This window comes from Salmo trutta, chromosome 23 (assembly GCF_901001165.1).
Source record: "Salmo trutta chromosome 23, fSalTru1.1, whole genome shotgun sequence".
Classification (NCBI taxonomy): Eukaryota; Metazoa; Chordata; class Actinopteri; order Salmoniformes; family Salmonidae; genus Salmo; species Salmo trutta.
This window is the reverse complement of record NC_042979.1, coordinates 34649205-34668828: the sequence shown is the minus strand read 5'-3', so window position 1 is coordinate 34668828 and position 19624 is coordinate 34649205. Positions and strand designations below refer to the sequence as shown.

The 19624-nt window shown below is 41.9% G+C and overlaps 1 protein-coding gene across 4 annotated transcripts; it reads right to left on the bottom strand.

Annotated features, from left to right (window-relative positions):
• Positions 1-1286: 1286 nt before the first annotated feature.
• On the bottom strand, positions 1287-18656 carry ark2n (arkadia (rnf111) N-terminal like PKA signaling regulator 2n). Of its 4 annotated transcripts, none has more exons than XM_029709951.1 (5): positions 18297-18646; positions 15482-16357; positions 4990-5181; positions 4300-4411; positions 1287-3943 (listed from the first exon to the last, which is right to left on the bottom strand). In XM_029709951.1, exons 2-5 carry the CDS (start codon positions 16290-16292, stop codon positions 3745-3747), a joined length of 1314 nt encoding a protein of 437 aa, XP_029565811.1. In that variant the 5' UTR covers positions 16293-16357; positions 18297-18646; the 3' UTR covers positions 1287-3744. The 4 variants fall into 4 exon arrangements, with proteins under 4 accessions (XP_029565811.1, XP_029565812.1, XP_029565814.1 ...); XM_029709952.1 differs by lacking the exon at positions 18297-18646 and adding an exon at positions 17193-18249; XM_029709954.1 differs by lacking the exon at positions 4990-5181 and having other exon boundaries at positions 18297-18647.
• Positions 18657-19624: the final 968 nt, after the last annotated feature.

The following is a 19624-nucleotide window of genomic DNA, read 5'->3' as shown; positions in this document are numbered from 1 at the left end:
AAATAGCACTACACTGATCTCCAAATTCTGATTGTAATAAAATCCCCATCACATAGCCATCATCTATATCTACATCTATATATAAAAAAGGGTAGACCTGCACACAGAGTCAAGCCATGACATATTCGTAGAATACTGTGTGTAGGCTACGATGTTATGCAGTGACATCTCAGTAGTCCTCCAGCAGGCAGCAGCTACCGGAAGTGAACTCAACACTATTTCCATAGCCATGTTATATACTGTATGGCTTTAAATTGATTGCGGTACACACACACACACACACGTCCCTTTCAATAGTCTAACAAAGTGAAAACTTACATGTTCCTGAATGGCATTGCAAAGGTGTGATATAACCTTATAGACTTGTGGACAATAAACAACATTGAATAACCTAGTATTTTACCATTCATTTCAAGGACTACTTATTGGTCCATACCAATGGTACTTACCTCCATGAACATTCCTTCATGATTTCTGCTGGGAGAGGGCCCTCTGGTGGTCAGGTGTGTACTCTACAATCACAGATGTGATTTCAACTGCACAAACTAAAGGCTCCTCAAATATGCAAACACCTCCTTCAGAAGTGCATAAAATACCAGCACAGAACAATTTAATGTATTTTGTAGGCTAGTAAAATATTAGCAATTCTTCTTCTGCTCACCAATGACAAGAGGACTAGCCGTGGAAATTAGCATACAGCTGTGGTGGTGCCCTCAGGATGAGAAGGGCTCCAGGGTTGAGGTTATGACAGGCAGATTGCACAGCTCCGGTCTCTCCACATGTCCCCCTAGCAGCCGGTGCCTCTTTGCCTTACCTTTGACCCTGTCCCTTTGTGGGTGAGGGGTCGTATTGTTCATGAAGAGAGGGATTTGTCTAGACAGCCTGGCCGAAGGCCAGAAAGGAACAATGAGTGATCAGCGGAACCTCAACCCCCATAACTTCTCATGGTAACAGACACGCACACACATTATCATGCATATCCTTCTACACACGTGTTGCACATTGATAGATTAACACCTTTTCCATATGCACAAAGTTGGTATTGACATGCTCACAAGCCCAAGCTCATGCCAATGACTTCACAGGCACCTGTCATGTATGGCACAAATGAGTGTCAAAGGGAGAGATGGGTCAGCATACATACATTTTAGGATGAATATCGGTAGTCACTAATAAGACATTTATCAATTTTCCCCCAACAAACAAATAATCTAGTCAAACTGGGTTAAGTGAACGTGATAAGGGAGCAAACCAATTGGGTAAAAAAAAATCAATCAACAAAGTACTTAAATAATACTCCATTTATTTAGTTTTAAAATAGTTTCCTTTAGTTCTACAGACATAGCATTTCAAGGAAGTCAGGGACTTGCAGACGCAACAAAATAGTAACACTAATTTCTTGTTAATTTAAAATACTGACAGTAAAATAAACAAAAATAAACAGAATAAAATAGTTAAATTACTGAGAACGGGTTGAAACAATGTTTTACTTGACAAAAAAAGAAATGGTATGTGCAACCCTACTTGAGCATCGCTGCCCTAGTTTCATACAGAAAGCAATCCACTAAGCCTAAAGGCATGAGCAATGTCTTACTTTACTGACATTTAACAGAAATCATAATGAAGAGCTAGCTACACGACAAGAATGGGCTTAGAAGTGCTGCATGCAGGAGGTCTGGAATAAAATCGTATTTTTCAGTGCTATCTGCATACAGTGGAGAAAACTGGCCAGTTAAGAGTCAAGGTGATACTGAAATGTTGATATAATTATGACTTCATCTAATTTACACAGCATTTTGCTCTGGGAGGAGAGTGATGTCGTTCAAGTTGAACTCAACTCATCAAGAATTAATTCAGAGCTCAAAATAATTTCATAGGGGCAAAGGAAAATAAGTTGTCAAAAGCTTAAATATCACAAGTCTCTAAGGTTAAGTCTTTTGTTGACAAACGTTCCATTAGACTTTGGTTCAGTTCCTGGTGTCGAGTAGGACTTTTCCCCTTTCTGTGACCAGCAGGAGTGAATAAAATGCTTCCAATATAACCCTCTCATGAGGGAGAGAGAGAGACCAGGGAGGTTCATGCAGTTCAAATGGATCTGATGTGTCATATTGGACCATTGGTAAAAACTAACCAGGCCTGGTTGCAGTCTCACCAGGCCTGCAGTACTGCATGAGTACAATAAACCCAAGAACCACAGGGAGAGTCCTGAGGAATCAGGGTTAAAGCCATTCATACATTAAATAGGTATCTCTATAAAGCCCCCAAATGGACACAAACTCACCTGTACTTTGCTTCTTAATATCTATGTAGTAAATTCACATCTATTATTAAAATATCTTTTTTTGTAGAGACAGAAAAAATCTGCCATGCTTTAAGATAAAAGAATATACATGATTCTGAAAGAAAATAGTGCACATTCCAAGGCATTCAGGCCATCTTTGCTTTGCAATGTTCAATGGAAGACACATTTCCTCAGTTGTAAAAAGGGGGTCCCGAGAGGTTAGGAGGAAAGATATCTCATTCACACTGATATACACACAATCCATATAAATGCAACCAGTCAGCCCTGCATGGTCATACATTCACTGACTACCAGAACGACAACTGGGACACTATCAGACTGTTCTCCATAGCAACAGCTTGGCTCAACAGACAGACAGTGGACCTGTCTTACAGTAATAGTACCGTACATAGCCTGCACTGCCAGAGGACTGCAGGAACTGCCTGAGTACTGTGTGTCTGACCACTTGCTACCCAGAGAGGAAAAAGAAGAGAACTGAACAGACCAGTGTTGTGGTTTGTTTCCTTGAATAACCCCCCCCCCAAAAAAAGAGTTGATCTAGCTAGCTTAGAACTTGATTCAGTTACTATCTTAAACACATATGCTCCAATCATTGAAAGCAAAATTATCAATAGTACAAATGATATATATATATCATTTTTTTTACTAATCCCCTTCTTTAAGCACAATAGGGTAAACTCAACATAATCAATGTAGTTTGACCAGTGAGGGTAGAGCCAGTGTTAAAATCTTAACATATACCTAAAAGTGACATCTCTACTGGAGTACGGAGCAGGCCAGGTCAAGCCACCAAAGCTCCGTCACATGCCGGCGTATCATGCTGCAGACAGTGTACCAGCTGCCGTTAAGTATCGACTGTAAGCCCAATCCAGTCAGTTGGAGAACAGGACACCAGTCTGTAGTGCAGCAGATTTGAGCTACTGATACTGCCCTACCCTCATGCAGCAGCTTCAAGTCTTATGTTACAGCTAGCGGACAGACAGAACACAGTGCCTACCTACGTACGGACAAGAGTCCTCAGGATCAATGAGGTCCAGGACAGGGAGAATATTGCTATGTGTTTTACTGTAACACCTCTGTATGGTTCAATCTGCACTAGTGTCTTGCCCTCTTGATTATGTATTTTAAATCCATGATCAGGGAATCATCTTTGTTAAAATGGCTTTGATATAAGGTTCTACAGTAGGTTAATAACATCAGAGGAAGTCCATGAGGCTGAGTCTCTAATTACACCATACTCCCTATATAGCTCACTCCATTTGACCAGAGCCCTATGAGGTATAGAGAATAGTGCGCTATATAGGGAATAGGGTGTCATTTGAGATGCAGCCCATGAGTCACAGGTGGTGGCTGTACCACTCAGGAAGGGCCTTTGCCATGGTGGGGAGAGGCTGGAGGAAGAGGAGAGGGGGGAGTAAGGAAGTCTTCAGTGCACGAGTTGCTCAGAGTAGGTATTTGTGTCTAGTGTCCTCGTCCAAAGTGAGGTCCACTACCTCTGGAGGGGACACCCAGTTGGGCTGGGGGGAAACAGTAGTCCAGAGCTGGGAGGATTGCCTCGTGCTGTTGTTGAGCTGCTCCAGTGAGTTGGGCTTCCAGGCAGAGGACAGGCTCTGAATTACCCCGCCCCGAGGATGGGCACATCTGTTAAGAGAAAGGGCACAATAACACAACAAGGACATTACAGCAATGTTAGAGAAACATTAGGGTAACAACATTGTACTGACGACTTAGTAATGAAAACTGTTTGTTCATTGCAGTGCACCAGTTTCATGACAGGCCCAAGCAGCCATTGCCTTTATGAGCTGTTGACGGTGTTGGTGTTACACAGTAAAACTATATTGACTGTTTTGTTGGCAATAAAACATGACTGCATGACCATAACTCTTAAAGTAACATGTTGTAGAGCAACACCATATAAGGATTACAGTTTTGTAGTGGTTGTAGTGCAGGCAAATCTGCCCTCGACGTGTGTTGCAAGTTATGCTTTCTGAACTCACCTTGTGTTTTCTTGCACTCCTACTATTTCTACCTCACTGTCTGTGGAGGGGATGTTGATGTGGCCCTTGTGCTGAGGGGGTTCCCTGTGGGCCAGCTCTGCCTCCATGTGACCTGCAACACAACAACACACAAGACATTTTAGAACGTACAGGGACATGTAGAATAGCAGTACAGCTCACGGACACAGACATTAACAAAAACAAAAGTCATTGAAAAATGATGCAATCCACACCTCTTCTGGAAGTTTGATGGACACAAATATCAGGTTTACTCTTCATTGCAGCAGATATCTACGTAAATTTACATCTATGTCAATTGACCAACTGAATTTCTATGAAATACGTATACAGCAAGACAAAAAATAAAAGGCAAACAGAAAAAACGCATTTGCAGCACCTGAAAGGAAAACACCTGTACTGTAGACAGCCTGTATCATTTCTGCGTCAAACTCCTAAGATCCCCCTTTTCAACCGTGGAGCACGGTACAAAACGTATGTTTTATTCAACTGATCTTCCACCATGTTTTCATCGCTGAGATGTTGGTTCCTAGTACCTAGGCTACTGGCTGCACTAACATTATCCCTGTTAAACAATCTCCTTGCACCTGTCAAACTGTTAGCGGATTATACAGTAAGTCTTCCCAGAGAGAGTAGACATTTTCAGTGTGATACACTGGGTTTGTAACTGACCTGCTGAGAGAGAGCACAGATGCTGTACTCTTACTGCCCCAGAGTTTGCTGCCATATCCTGGTCCCTGTGTGTTTTTAGCCTTTCATGTGTTATCACGGTGGTCCGGCGCACTCGCTCCGCAGTCACACTTAAGTTCTCCTGGTTAGAATCAGTGTCTGAAATATCATAGTGGCACACTACGGGAGTCCCGTCTGTAGAAACAGAAAACACTTCATTATTCAAACCATGTCGACTCTCGGGTTAGTGAACTTCAGTGCTCACAGTAGAAAGTAGCTACCTCCATTAGCACAATAATTGCATTGCTAGTATAGCAGCTCATGATAGGATTTCAGCCTTGGTATCTGAGTAGATCAGAGACATACATACCCTCACCCTACAACTTCCAATATCTTATTTGATATTCCCGACTGCTAAATGCCACCTGCCATGCATGATGAATGAAATAAAACATTTCAGCTGTAAATATATTTATTGCCAGACAATTAACAAGTTAGGTTGAATAGTAATAATTTAACTAATTGACTCGTAATAAATCATTAGCATATAGCAAATATGCCTACATAACTGCTTTGTTTTGCTCAACTGTAAATGTTTGCATACAATATCTAGGCTATGAGCCTTATTCAAAATGTCAAGATGACTGATGTCAAACTGAAGATGTTCAGAATTCATAGACTGTGTATATCTGTGCCCAGAGTTAAATGTGTAATTGGCACATCTGATGTGCAACTATAGCCTATTCTAATGTGTGTTTTATGCATGACCTACTGATATATAGTCTGCAATTAACTCATAAACAGATTACATAATTTATTTTGGGTATCCTTTTTAATGCTTTTCAAATAACAGCCATTCACAAAAAAAAAAAAAACTACCAACGGATGCAATCATTACAAACAACTAAAAATCCGAAATGTTCTTTATACAGTTCAAAACGTTTAATTATCATGTGTATGCAATAAAGCAAGTAAACAATTAAGCAGCAGTTTGACCAGTTATCAAAAACAAAAAAACTGCTCCAAAAAAATAAGATAAAATGTAACAAAGGGTTAACTTAGTTATGTTGTAGAAAAACCCTGGTAGAGTATTGGGGGACATGCGTCGGTCGAGTGTCTGCTCTGTTCTACCCTGTAAGAGAAGTCAGTTACACATAGCCTAAGCCACATGCCCGAGGGTCATCTAGACCAGGGTTTCGCAACCTCGGTCATGGGCACCTTCCTGTGTAGTGCTAGGGCAAAAACCTGCACCAAGAGGGAGGCCCAGGACCAGGTTTGGGAAACTCTGATCTAGACAGCATACTTTGAGAGTGCAGACAGTGCAGTATGGGAGTCAAGTCAAGAGCAAAATGGGCACCAGTGTTACAGTGGATGCCAGGCACTCAAGTCTAATACAGCCACAAAGTCATAATGACTAAACACCCATTTCTAAAATGTATCTTCTTAAAAATCTGATTTTAAACCTAACCTTAACCAACTTTAACCACACTGCTAACCTTTTCCAGGCTGGTCAGGATTAGGAACAACTCCTGGTCCTCATAACTAGTGAAGATAAAAGGAGCTTCAAAGTATTGGGGACAGTGACATGTTTTTGCTTCTGTACTCCAGCACTTTGGATTTGAAATGATGCCTATGCAGGTTAAAGTACAGACTGTCAGCTTTAGTTTGAGGGCATTTTCATCTGTATTGGGTGAACCGTTTACAGAATCACATCACCTTTTTGTACATAGTCACCCAATTTTAGGGGACCAAATGTATTGGGACAATTCACTTATATTAAAGTAGTCAAAGGTTTAGTATTTGGTCACATTCCTAGCACACAATTACATAAGCTTGTGACAACACAAACTTGGATGCATTTGCTGATTGTTTGGGTTACAAATTATTTTGTGCCCAATAGAAAATAGTAAATAATGTATTGTGTTATTCTGGAGTCACTTTTATTGGAAATAAGAATAGTTTCTAAACATGTCTACATTAATGACAACAAGTGCTGTAATTTCTAAACAGTTGACCCAATATGGATGAAAATACACAAATGAAAGCTGACAGTCTGCAGTTTCCCCTCAGTCATTGTAAATCCAGTGCTGGAGTACAGAGCCCCAACCCCAAAAGAAAAAGTGTCACTGTCCCAATACTTTTGGAGCTCACTGTAAACCAAGATTCTCTCTTTGGTAAACAATCTTGTGTGTTGTATAGCTTTATTTAAACTCTGCATCATTGGAAAAGAGCTTGTAAGTAAACATTTCACTATAAGGGCTACTACACCTGTTGTACTCGGCGCATGTGACAAATACAATTTGATTTTAATACCGGTCCCCAATGGAAAATGACCATGAAGGCATTTGATGCACTTGTAAAAATCAGGCTCTTTTCAGTGAGCTGCTGACATGATACAATACTGTGGTAAACAAATGGAAGACCATTTACAGTACTGGGATCCAAACAGGACAAGGCGGCAAACTAAATATGTCAGATGAACTGTGCGTCATGAATTTGAAGGCAGGAGACGAGAGCTGGACCAAGTCCTGTTAACATAAAACCAAAAGGAAGTTGTCACTCACTACAATTCATGAGCATACGAGCAAAGGTTAACCTTGCACACACAGGCTAATAAAAAAAATATTCTTTGACATTTGCACATACACATGAAGGGAAGTTCACATGCAAACAGTAAAACTTTAAGCAGATTAAACAGTGTGGAATTGAGAACTGTGTAGCTATATTGTATATGCAGTACATTTTCATGTGCAAATTACAATGCTCCAAAAGACCACTGCCCTATTGAATATGCTTCCAGCTATGTTCCTTTAGCTATGTCCTGGATGTGTAGGTAGTGTTTGAAGAAGTTATTCTTGTTTTTATAAGTAGCTGGAGAAGGTTATTCAGACTCAAGCAATCACAGGATCTGAACTAGAAAAGGCTACATTGTCACCTGTATGTTATGCAGGCCTATGTAGAAACCAGTAATCATTAACATGCGCTATATTTCTCTGGAGCCCTAACTGTATATTGGTAGTGTGAAACCTGGTTTCAGTTTGATAAGTCATATCAATACAACTACTATTAAAAATTAAAAAAAATTAAAAAAGGCCAAATTTGCTTTAAGCACAGGCCAGATTGGCAGACAAACCATTTTACGGATATGGACAGACATGAGGCTCTTGATGTGTTAGCTCCTATTCAGCACAAAAGATCCCACACCCACGATATCCACACACACAAAAAAAAGTCTCTCTCCACTGCCATCATAGTATTAGGCCTAATCTTTCACAGTCTCGGTGCTACCACAACAGGTCAAATAAAAAAATAATACTTCTCTACCTACATGTAAAAGTTTAACAAATGTTCTGATTTGGACATCCAATTTCAAGGAATCGTATGGGGCTGAATATATTGCGTTAAGAATGTAATGCTCCCTAGAATGTTTAATGTTTGTAAAGCTATGCCACTAAAATAAAAGGCTGTGAAAATATTAAGTATTTAAATCAATTACTAACCCAGTGCCCAGTGGATGTGGCTTTAAGTAAAATGGCACTATGACAACGTTCTTATTCCCAGCATTCCGTATGACAAGGCACATGCCATGAGGCAGCCCCCTGCACAAGTGACAGTCTGGGGTTCTGTAACGAACGTTATTGTATGAACTGACACAGTATGTTAGCTGGTAAACATGTATACTCTTGGAATAGGCATACTGAAAGCAATACAATGAGAGCCCTGACTTGACAGTCGGTCGATAAAATATGCATTGTCCATGATGCATTTTTTTCTATAAGTTGCAGTTATAGTAAATTGGCTCCAGGAACCAATTAGATTTTTAAAAAACGCATTCAAAAGACTTAGATCTCACAGTGATTCAGCACCCACAGCTGCCATGAGCCACAAAGCTCATGGAGGACTTGAGTGTCACAGTCAAGGCCATGCTTATCATGTTAATTATGTAATAACACACATATTAGGGACTTCCAGTAGAATTGGAGGGTGGGTGATTAACCCCTCCCAAAGAAAGTGGAAATCAGATAAGCACATTTGCCATCATCACCGTATGTGTGATGGTACTGGAACTTTATCCATTTGGAAAATACAGCACTAAACCACTCCACAAGTCCAACAAGGGAATCTAAACGTTCAAGAGGCTGGGGTCTGGAACATCCAGATTTCCATTTTGGGTAGCCACAGGCACTACATCAGGCAGGGTGTTGTTGTTGAGGGGGTCGGGGGCCATGCTGCTCATGGTGACGTTGGCGTTCTCCCGGGCCAACATGTACGCCGCCATTGTCTCCTGCGACTCCGAGGAGGGCAGGAAGGAGCTGGACGGGCGCGGCGCCCTGTGGCGGTGCCGATGGTGCCGCCCGGGGGCGTCGCTCGAGTGGATGGATGAGTCGACGCTGTCGTCCGAGTCGAGGCGCGTCAGCTTCTCCATCCAGACGCGGAAGCGCTCTTCTGTCTGCCGCTGCATCACAGCGAAGCGAGTCATGGCCTCCTCCAGCACGCTGCCAATGCTGTTCCTGTCCCACGAGCCGCCGCCGTCCAGCAGGCCCTGCATCTGAGCGCTCACTCCGGATCCCTCCGCAGCTTTAAAGACATTGAGGCCAAGCCATAAGAAACACAGTAGCACTTCATGTTCGCTGGTGGACTGTTTGTTTTATTTATAATTATTTAAAAAATAGAAAAATGACAAGTTTTGTTGACGTGCAGATCGACTTTTTCATGCTGATGGACTACGTTCATGCAGTTGTAGCAGTCAGGTCTGTGTACGGAATGCAGTAATGGTTGATAAAATGGAGTCCTATAGATCCACTATAGACAGAACTTGGTGTTAAGAGATTTAGTTGCTGTAACTCATTGTAGCAAGTGTTTACTGAAGATTAACCGTGCATGGTTTGTGATAAGATAAACTTTTCGTGGTTGTCTAACTATGTACGCACCTACAGCGTAAGAAATAACCCAGACAGACACAGCACCAGGCACCATGGTTTTGACATTTCTCCTTGGACATCAAATGTACTTAAACAAGCTAGATATGACTTATTTGAACTAGCAACAATTTCAAAATGCGATTCACATAAAAGATGTCTACCTACGCACATCTAGAAGAGTTATGCAGTTGTGGTAATCAAGGAAAGCGTGAAGGGGGAAAATGTCAGTTACAGCTGACTATTGCCATGTTCTCTACAAATTATCTTACAAACTACAATAGCCCTGCTTGAGTGCAGGCAGAGCATTGCACCACCATCTCCATGTTATGGCAGTGATTTAACCCAGTCTAAATTAGAACAACAACAGCGCTACCTCAAACTAATATCAATGTTGTCACCCCAATGCCAAGATGCAATGTCAAAACCCACTTTATCAAACCAGATAGCAACATCACTGACATACCAATGGAATACCAGGTCTGAGAAACAGAGGAAATAACTCAATATAAAGTCATGAGTTTAAAGCAATATAGATCTTCACTTGATCTACAGTACTAGTTTTACTGTATTTGATCCATTGTACTAATTGAAGTTGAGCAACACATCCTTAATGTAAAACAAATCTTTCCCTCCAATTATCAGGAAATCAAGTCACAGGGAAGTCAAACACAAGGGCCACCAATAAAACAATGTACAATTAACACAAAAACATAAGATAATTAATCTTAAGTGTGTTGTCAAATACATCCTAGCCTATGATAGATTTTTTTGCTAACTTCGATAAGATGCTGTGGTTAACTAATGCATTTTGAAATGAGGACATCATAAAATGGACACCGCATTCCCAAACACAGCAGGTGAATCAGGTGCCTATTACACTTGAAGCATCTGTTTAACAGAAATCCAGAGCCTTGACAAACAACTACAATGAGACCTACTGTGCTGAAAACAGGCACAGCTTCAGTCAAAGACACTGGACTGGAGCCTAGGGGAATCTCAAAGGGCCACATTCAAATAATTCAACAGAAGTTCTCAACCGAACCAGCACGATAAGGTGCTACGTGGCACAGGTATGATGAATTAATGGAAGGCTCTGGGGATGGAGACATCTCATTCCATTAATCCTCAATCTCTATTTTGACCAAGGATAGGAAGAAGTCAATCACATTACAATGGACAGTGGAGCCTTCGATGTGAATGACACATTTACTACTATGTTTATGTCACAGCTTTGAGATACTCCTACTGTATGTTTATCACAAGGTTACTACCACACAGTAAGGTCATACACTGTTGTAAAAAACAGCTTGCTATGGCAGCACAGACTGGAAAAGTAAAAGTAAAACAATGACCCAATTGTAACAATCAGTAAATGGTATCTACATTCCACACAACATGCAAACAATGACAGAGTTTAAAAAGAACACTTCCTACGGGTGGATTACGTGGTGAAGACGTGATGGGTTGTAACCTTCAAAATGCATGGTGAATGGAGACAAATGAACAGTTATTAAAACAATTAACATTCAGTGATGCCTGTGCTAGAAGCCATTGAAGATTAGCAAACATTCATAAACAGAAGCGTCAGTGTGTTTGCATTGGCCGGGGATGCTATGGTTACTCGACATCTCTGGTAAACGTATGTGAAATGATTCATGTGAGATAACCGTGGCAACTGTTTATAAGAAATTGTCAAAATTACCTGTGATGTCTGTAGTAAATTGTGATTATTACCTTATGGTACACTAAATGTGGGTTACTTGGAATCCCTTTAGTACATGGGTCTTTCTATAGACTAGGGTACCAGGATTTCCTATGCTGGAAAACTTGTTACAGCTGTTAAGTAATTGATAAGCCATTTTTTTCATGTCATTGCATTAAGGGGGGAAAATACAGCAGCCATTTTAAATAAAATTCACAAGTTGATTTTAAACCTGTTTATCCCTTTCTCATGATTGGCATCTTGACGGATTTGTCCAAAAATCATGTGACAAAACATTACTTTTCTGTCCTTGCATTTATGGCAGTGTAAGTTGTCCATAAATCATATATTTTTCATTAATTAGTTCAATTAGACATTGAACCCTGTAGTTGTTCTGTATAGAGATTTCAGAACGGCAATGTAACTACTTAAAAATGTTGTGTCTCCTTGTGTAATGGGGAGAAACCAGTTTATTGGCACACAAATCTCCCAAAAATGTATGTGATTGCAAAATCGAATGCTTCTAACAGAGAGTCACCTTACCTTGATACTGAAAATCTAAAGCGAGAGTCATTAACGTGGTTCTTCAATAATTATGCATAATACATGTTGGATTCGCATTTGGTGTCCAGCTGTTTAATTATGCTGTGATATTTTCACACATCTGATCCAGGAAGGAATTTTCTGAATGACAGTCAAATGATGAACAGCTGTTGTGATAGTGTATGTGATGAAACAGCCCAAGTGCTGGAAAAAAAGGTGTCTGCAAGAAATGGCCAAAATATTTAGGGTCTCTCATTCCTTACGCTGGTGAAGACCGTTGTGCCTGGATCTACATTGGATCTAATGGAGAATTGATGTTGATAATCTGTTGTCTGCTAGATTTAGAGAAGGGTCTCATTAGATTTAACACAAAGCGTCAGAGTAATGAGTATGTTTTTGTGCCTCGGATTGGACGAGTCTACTGTTTGCAATTGCATAAGATAGACAGGTGTGCAAAACCCAACTCTATTCCTGTTCATTATTCTGGATATAATGACAACAAATGACATAGCCTAATAGGCATCTTCACAACATGATCTGGTAATGAAATAACATGACAAATACATGTTAGTTTCCATGATACACCTGCAATGTTAAGCAATACAATGGGCTTGAAGCAGCCTACCTAAACTTGAAGAACAGATATTCAAGTATTGGAATATGCCTAGCTTGAAAAATCAGACATTTACTAGAATTTGGTGCTTGAAAAGGCCTTGTAAATTATTGTAGCCTTTATAACTTCTCCTGCTCCCTGATAATTATCTGTGATTTCCTTTTGGATCCATTTTGTGAGAGACGTGGCCACTTCTGTTTCTTTCCAACCACTTCAATTGATGAGTGTTGCGCTACTCTGTTGCGGTAAAACCATGTGCAGTGACTATGAAGACGACAAGATCGAATGCTGGCATCAACTTGGCTTTCCATACAAATCCTTCCATTATAAAAGGAACTGGGGTTTTAGCCACTTTCTCATGATAAAAACAGCCTGGCTTTATTGTGTGCGCCTGCTTCGGCCACATAGGACACAGAAAAATCATGCATTCATCCACTTCATTTGCCTAGTTAAATAAAGGTTACATTATTTTAAAAAATTTTTTTTTAAATAGTCAGGCAAGTCCACAGTATTCTCACATTTTAGAATATCATTTTAATATCAATGCCTAAAAAATGCATTATTCTTAAAGTGGTAATGGCCTAGTTTGACAGTTCTATATTATGCCCTATATGTTCAATTATATAAATTATACAATTGTATAACACAGATCCTTGAAAAGTACAATAAAGTGCTTGAAAAAGTCTCTGAAAGACCTTGAATATGACTTGCCAATGTCTGTATAAACCCTGCTTTAAGGATGTATAGTCCTGTTGTAGTATATATGTAGAGTTATGGGGCAATTGGCATATTCATCCAAGTACACATGTGGAACTGCATAAAACTTATTTTTATTTCAACCCATATTGAAATGTTTATCCCAACATCACACATTGGCCCCATTATTTATAGAAAGACCCAAATGCATTAAACATGGGATATACAGTGTCTCCAGAAAGTAGTCAGGCCCCTTTACTTTTTCTACATTTTGTTATGTTACAGCCTTATTATAAAATTGATTAAAATTGCCACCCCCCTCAATCTACACACAATATCCCATAATGACAGAGCAAAGACAATGCATTTTCAAAAATAAAAAAATAAACTAAGAATAAAAACTGAAATATCACATAAGTATTCAGACCCTTTACTCAGTGCTTTGTTGAAGCACCTTTGGCAGCGATTACAGCATTGAGTCTTCTTGGGTATGATGCTACCAGCTTGGCACACCAGTATTTGGGGAATTTCTCACATTCTTCTCCGCAGATCCTCTCAAGCGCTGTGAAGTTGGATGGGGAGCGTTGCTGCACAGCTATTTTCAGGTCTCTCCAGAGATGTTCGATCTGGTTCAAGTCCGGGCCCTGGTTGGGACACTCAAGGACATTCAGAGACTTGTCCCGAAGCCACTCCTGCGTTGTCTTGGCTGTGTGCGTAGGGTTGTTGTCCTGTTGGAAGGTGAACCTTTGCTCCAGTCTGAGGTCCTGAGCGCTCTGGAGCAGGTTTACTTCAAGGATCTCTCTGTACTTTGCGCCGTTCATCTTTCCCTCGATCCTGACTTGTCTCCAAGTCTCTGCCGCTGAAAAAAACAAAAAACATTCCCATAGCATGATGCTGCCACCACCATGTTTCACCATAGGGATGGTGCCAGGTTTCCTCCAGACGTGACGCTTGGCATTTAGACCAAAGAGTTCAATATTGGTTTCATCTGACCAGATAATCTTATTGTTCATGGCTTCTGTCTGGCCACTCTACCATAAAGGCCTAATTGGTGGAGTGCTGCAGAGACTGTTGTCCTTCTGGAAGGTTCTCCCACACCCACAGAGGGACTCGAGTTCTGTCAGTGACCATCGGGTTCATCGTCACCTCTCTGACCAAAGCCCTTCTCCCCCGGTTGTTCAGCTTGGCCAGATCTTTGAAGTCTTGGTGGTTTCAAACTTCTTCCATTTAAGAATGATGGAGGCCACTGTGTTTTTGGGGACCTTCAATGCTGCAGACATTTTTTGGTACACTTCCCCAGATCTGTGCCTCGACACAATCCTGTCTTAGAGCTTAACAAACAATTCCTTTGACCTTTTGGCTTGGTTTGTGCTCTGACATGCACTGTCAACTGTGGGACCTTATATAGACGTGTGTGTGCCTTCTCAAATCATGTCCAATCAATTGAATTGACCACAGGTGGACTCCAATCAAGTGTAGAAACATCTTAAGGATGATCAATGGAAACAGGATGCACCTGAGCGCAATCTCGAGTTTCATAGCAAATGGTCTGAATACTTATGGACATAAGGTATTTGTTTATTTTTGAATACATTTGCAAACACTTCAAAAAAACCTGCTTTCGCTTTGTCATTATGGGGTAGTGTGTGTCGATGAGGATATATATATATATATATATATATATATATATATATATTTTTAATCCATTTTAGAATAAGGCTGTAACGTAAGAAAATGTGGAAAAAGGGAAGGGGTCTGAATACTTTCTGAATGCACCGTATGTGTGGTGAATATTACCCCGTGTGGGTTGGGTTCGGTTAAATGTGTCTGGTGGTGATTGTTACCTGGGATGTCTGTGGTGATTGTTACCTGGGATGTCTGTGGTGATTGTTACCTGGGATGTCTGTGGTGATTGTTACCTGGGATGTCTGTGGTGATTGTTACCTGGGATGTCTGTGGTGATTGTTACCTGGGATGTCTGTGGTGATTGTTACCTGGGATGTCTGTGGTGATTGTTACCTGGGATGTCTGTGGTGATTGTCTTGCCGCCTGATGTCTCGTCGTCGTCTTCAGAGGAGCTGGTGCTGGAGTCACAGGTGAGGTCGCTGTCGCTCGTACTACTGTCCTGCAGCAGGTTGTATTTCTTCCTTGCCGCCGCCTCACGCTTCTGCCTAAGCAGCCGAATGCGCTCCTTGTGCTTTTGGCTCCGGTGACCTTTGACTTTAGCCAGCCGGCCGTTGGTCTGCTTCTCGACGCCTGCTCCTCCCACCACAGCGGGCTGGCAGCGGTTTTTCTTGGCTGCCATTGTGTTGGTGGACATCTCGCTTTCAGAACGTGAACGACGGGACTTTCGCCCACTTGATGCAGATGTTTGACCCCCTGCTGCAAGCCTGGTGTCGGCCCCGGGCTCTGTGGAGCCCCCCTCCACTGTCGCACGTGAGGCGGATCTCTCCTCACCAGAGGAGAGTGTGTCTGAGTCGGCCAGGTGGCCGCTGGAGGAGGGCGAGAGCATGCAGGGGTTGGAGGAGTCGCTCTCGTAGGCACGGCCCGAGGTGGGCTTGTCGCTGCAGGTGGAGGCGTGCGGAGACTCAGGGGAGTTCCTTCTCAGCTCCATCATGAGGCAGGGCATGGAGAGAAGGCTGGGCTCACCCTCAGTCTGCAGGGGGCTGTCCCCCTCCTTTTCTCCTGGAGGAGAGCTGGTGGTCTCTGTTTTAAGGGGCTCCTCCTGCTCCCCTCTGACAGCAGCAGCTGACCCCCCCTGCACAGGGCACTCTGGGAAGATCTCAGCATCCACAAACTCCTCTGTCTTCTCAGTGTCTGCCATCTTCATGCTAGTTGAGCGTAGGGCCCCGTGGTCTGACTGTTTTAAACAGGTGGGCCAGGACAGGAACTCACCTGGAACAACAATACACGATATCACAGAGATTTAACTTTGGTTCAAAAAGACCTACTCTAGCACCCACTATAATATTGATATATCTTTAAGACTGAACACATTAGAAATGAATCATCCTCTTGCAGGATCTTTAAAATGACGCAGTACAACAGACCGATTTATGAAAGGTGTAGCTCAGTGTTTCCCAACTCTGGTCTTCAAGTACCCCCAACAGCACACATTTGTCTTGTAGCCCTAAACAAACATACCTGATTCAACTTATTGAGGGCCAGATGATTAGTTGACAAGTTGAATCAGGCATGTTTGACAGGGTCAACAATAAAAAGGTGTACCTTTTGGAGGTACATGAGGACAGGAGATGAGAACCACTGAAAACGTTTCAATGAAGTACCAGCAGCCTTCAACAGTACCAAAAGGCGATTTAGCACTAATTAATCTGGCTGCATTTACAGCTGTAGTGGGGGTGTGTTTACATTTTAGTCATTTAGCAAATGTTCTTGTGCAGAGCAACTTACATGAGCTATTAGGGTTAAGTTTGCTCACAGGGATAGACCGATTTTTCACATAGTCGGCTCTGGGATTTGAACCAGCAACCTTTCGGTTACTGGACGAATGCTCTTAACCACTAGGTTATCTGCCGCCCAAAAAACAATAATGAATCAAAAGGGTAACATATGGGTATTTGGTAGCATTCTCACATAAGGAAGGTTATCACCTAGATGCTGGCAACATCTGTTCTACTGGTTTAACTTTGAACCCCCACATGTGGTCAGCTTACAAATATCAGCTGGTTCCAAACGTATGTTACCATCATGTGGAATGTTGGTCACATACCTGTAGGGAGAAGACACCTACAAATAGTAAGCTTCTTTCAAACTGTATCATGAACTCTTCATTGCTCAAATTCACAGCATTCCACCAAAATACACCTAAACTTAAGATGGATGTGGCCCAGCTGGTAGACTGTCGTTGAATATATTACCCAAAGTTGTGCTATGGTGCTTTCAAGTCAACTGGGAACTTGGGGGGAAACAGTCTAATCATGACGTCAGAGATATTCAGGTCGGAGCTCTAGAAAGATGTCCGAGTTTCCGACTTGGAATTCCGAGTTGGATGAACGTTTAAAAAGTTTTCCCAGTTGGAGCTCGTGCTTCAATGCACTGAAGTCGGATATTTCAGAGTACCCCAGTTGTTATGAACGTGGCATTATAACAGTAGTTATGTGGCTTCGTATAATGGTGTCATAACACCACTGTGTGGGCAACAACGAAACTCAAGTCCGGGGATCTTTGCGCCACACCTTCCAGTAGCCCAGGAAAAGAGTAAGCTCAGACAGAGTCTCATCTATCAAGTATGAAAAACATCACTGACCGTTTTAACACAAAAAACGAAATGTTAACCTACGTAGCTACCTGGATTGCTAGCTCGACAACATAACTAACAAAACAATTAAAACGCCACTATCAACTGGCTGACTAGCAAGCAAAACATATTGAAGCTAACATCAACTACGCTAAACATAAAACAGACCAGTATCGCGGAAGCTGGCTTCCTTCATCCTTTACTAGCGTTAGCTATCTAGCTTGATGGTAGCTTATCAGTCTGGCTAGGTAGCTAGTTAACAGGGAAAATATTTAGGCAATCTATGGTGAGGGCTTCGTTGGCTATCGAACTAGCTATGACTAACGACGTTAACTAGTTTGCTAAGCAAGTTTTCCATAAAACGAGTTGGAGTTGCTAGGGGGATTTCTAAACATAGTCCGCCATTCATGCATGCATTTGTGATACTGCTAGCACGAACTCGATAGGCAGCTAGTTAGCTACCTAAAATGGAAGCGACGTATGCTAACGACGATTCCATTTTAACGCAGCCCAGCAGCTAGCCAGCCAGTTCGCACTGACGGCGTAGCTAAATTGCTAGCTAAACTAGCAACTTACTTGTGTATTACGTTATACGCTTGTTTCTTCAGTGTCCGACTTCTGTGACATCTTCATTAATTTGAACGTATCACGCATGCGAGACATACAACTAATAAAGTAAATTTGGCTTGTAAAGTGAACCTTGGTCCACTAACGAATACCAGTTAGCTACTTATTTCAAAATGTCCCCATCAGCCGTTGTTCACATACAAATGTGTGCGTCACTTCCATGCGTGAGTGACATAGAAAAATAATTAGCGCCTCCGTGAGTCTTGGGAGAGGTATGCCGCGTTTTGACAACTGGGAACTCGGTAAAAAAAACTAACTCCGACTGGGAAAAATCTTTAACGGTCACTCCGAATTCCAAATCGGAAACTCAGGCATCTTTCCAAAGCTCCGACTTGAAAATCACGTGTGTCATTATTAGAACAAGTTTTTATAACATTTTCTGACCAGATAGAACTGCCAAAGGGGGCGCAGTTGCAATCTACTGCAGAGATAGCCTGCAGAGTTCTGTCATACTATCCAGGTCTGTGCCCCAATAATTATACTTCTTCTTTTAAAAAGCCACCTTTCCAGAAACAAGTCTCTCACAGTTGCAGCTTGTTATAGACCCCCTTCAGCCCCCGGCTGTGCCCTGGACACCATATGTGAACTGATTGCCCCCCATCTATCTTCAGAGGTCGTACTGTTAGGTGACCTAAACCCGGACATGCTTAACACCCCGGCCATCCTACAATCTAAACTAGATGCCCTCAATCTAACACAAATTATCAAGGAACCTACCAGGTACAACCCTAAATCTGTAACCATGGGCACCCTCTTAGATATCATCCTGACCAACTTGCCCTCTAAATACACCTCTGCTGTCTTCAACCAGGATCTCAGCGATCACTGCCTCATTGCCTGTGTGCGTAATGGGTCTGCGGTCAAACGACCACCCCTCATCACTGTCAAACGCTCCCTAAAACACTTCAGCGAGCAGGCCTTTCTAATCGACCTGGCCCGGGTATCCTGGAAGGATATTGACCTCATCTCGTAAGTAGAGGATGCCTGGTTTGCTGTTTAAAAGTGCTTTCCTCACCATCTTAAATAAGCATGCCCCATTCAAAAAAATGTAGAACTAAGAACAGATATAGCCCTTGGTTCACCCCAGACTTGACTACCCTTGACCAGCACAAAAACATCCTGTGGCGTTCTGCATTAGCATCGAATAGCCCCCGTGATATGCAACTTTTCAGGGAAGTCAGGAACCAATATACTCAGTCAGTTAGGAAAGCTAAGGCTAGCTTTTTCAAACAGAAATCTGCATCCTGTAGCACTAATTCCCAAAAGTTTTGGGACAC

Bases quoted from the DNA above. Each gene is read 5' to 3' on its own strand.
- ark2n (XM_029709951.1), bottom strand. From the start codon at position 16,292: ATGAAGATGGCAGACACTGAGAAGACAGAGGAGTTTGTGGATGCTGAG. The intron at 5,182-15,481 runs GTAACAATCACC...CTGTTTCTACAG, and splicing joins AATCACCACAGACATCCCAG to ACGGGACTCCCGTAGTGTGC. The intron at 4,412-4,989 runs GTCAGTTACAAA...GTTGTGTTGCAG, and splicing joins TCTGTGCTCTCTCTCAGCAG to GTCACATGGAGGCAGAGCTG.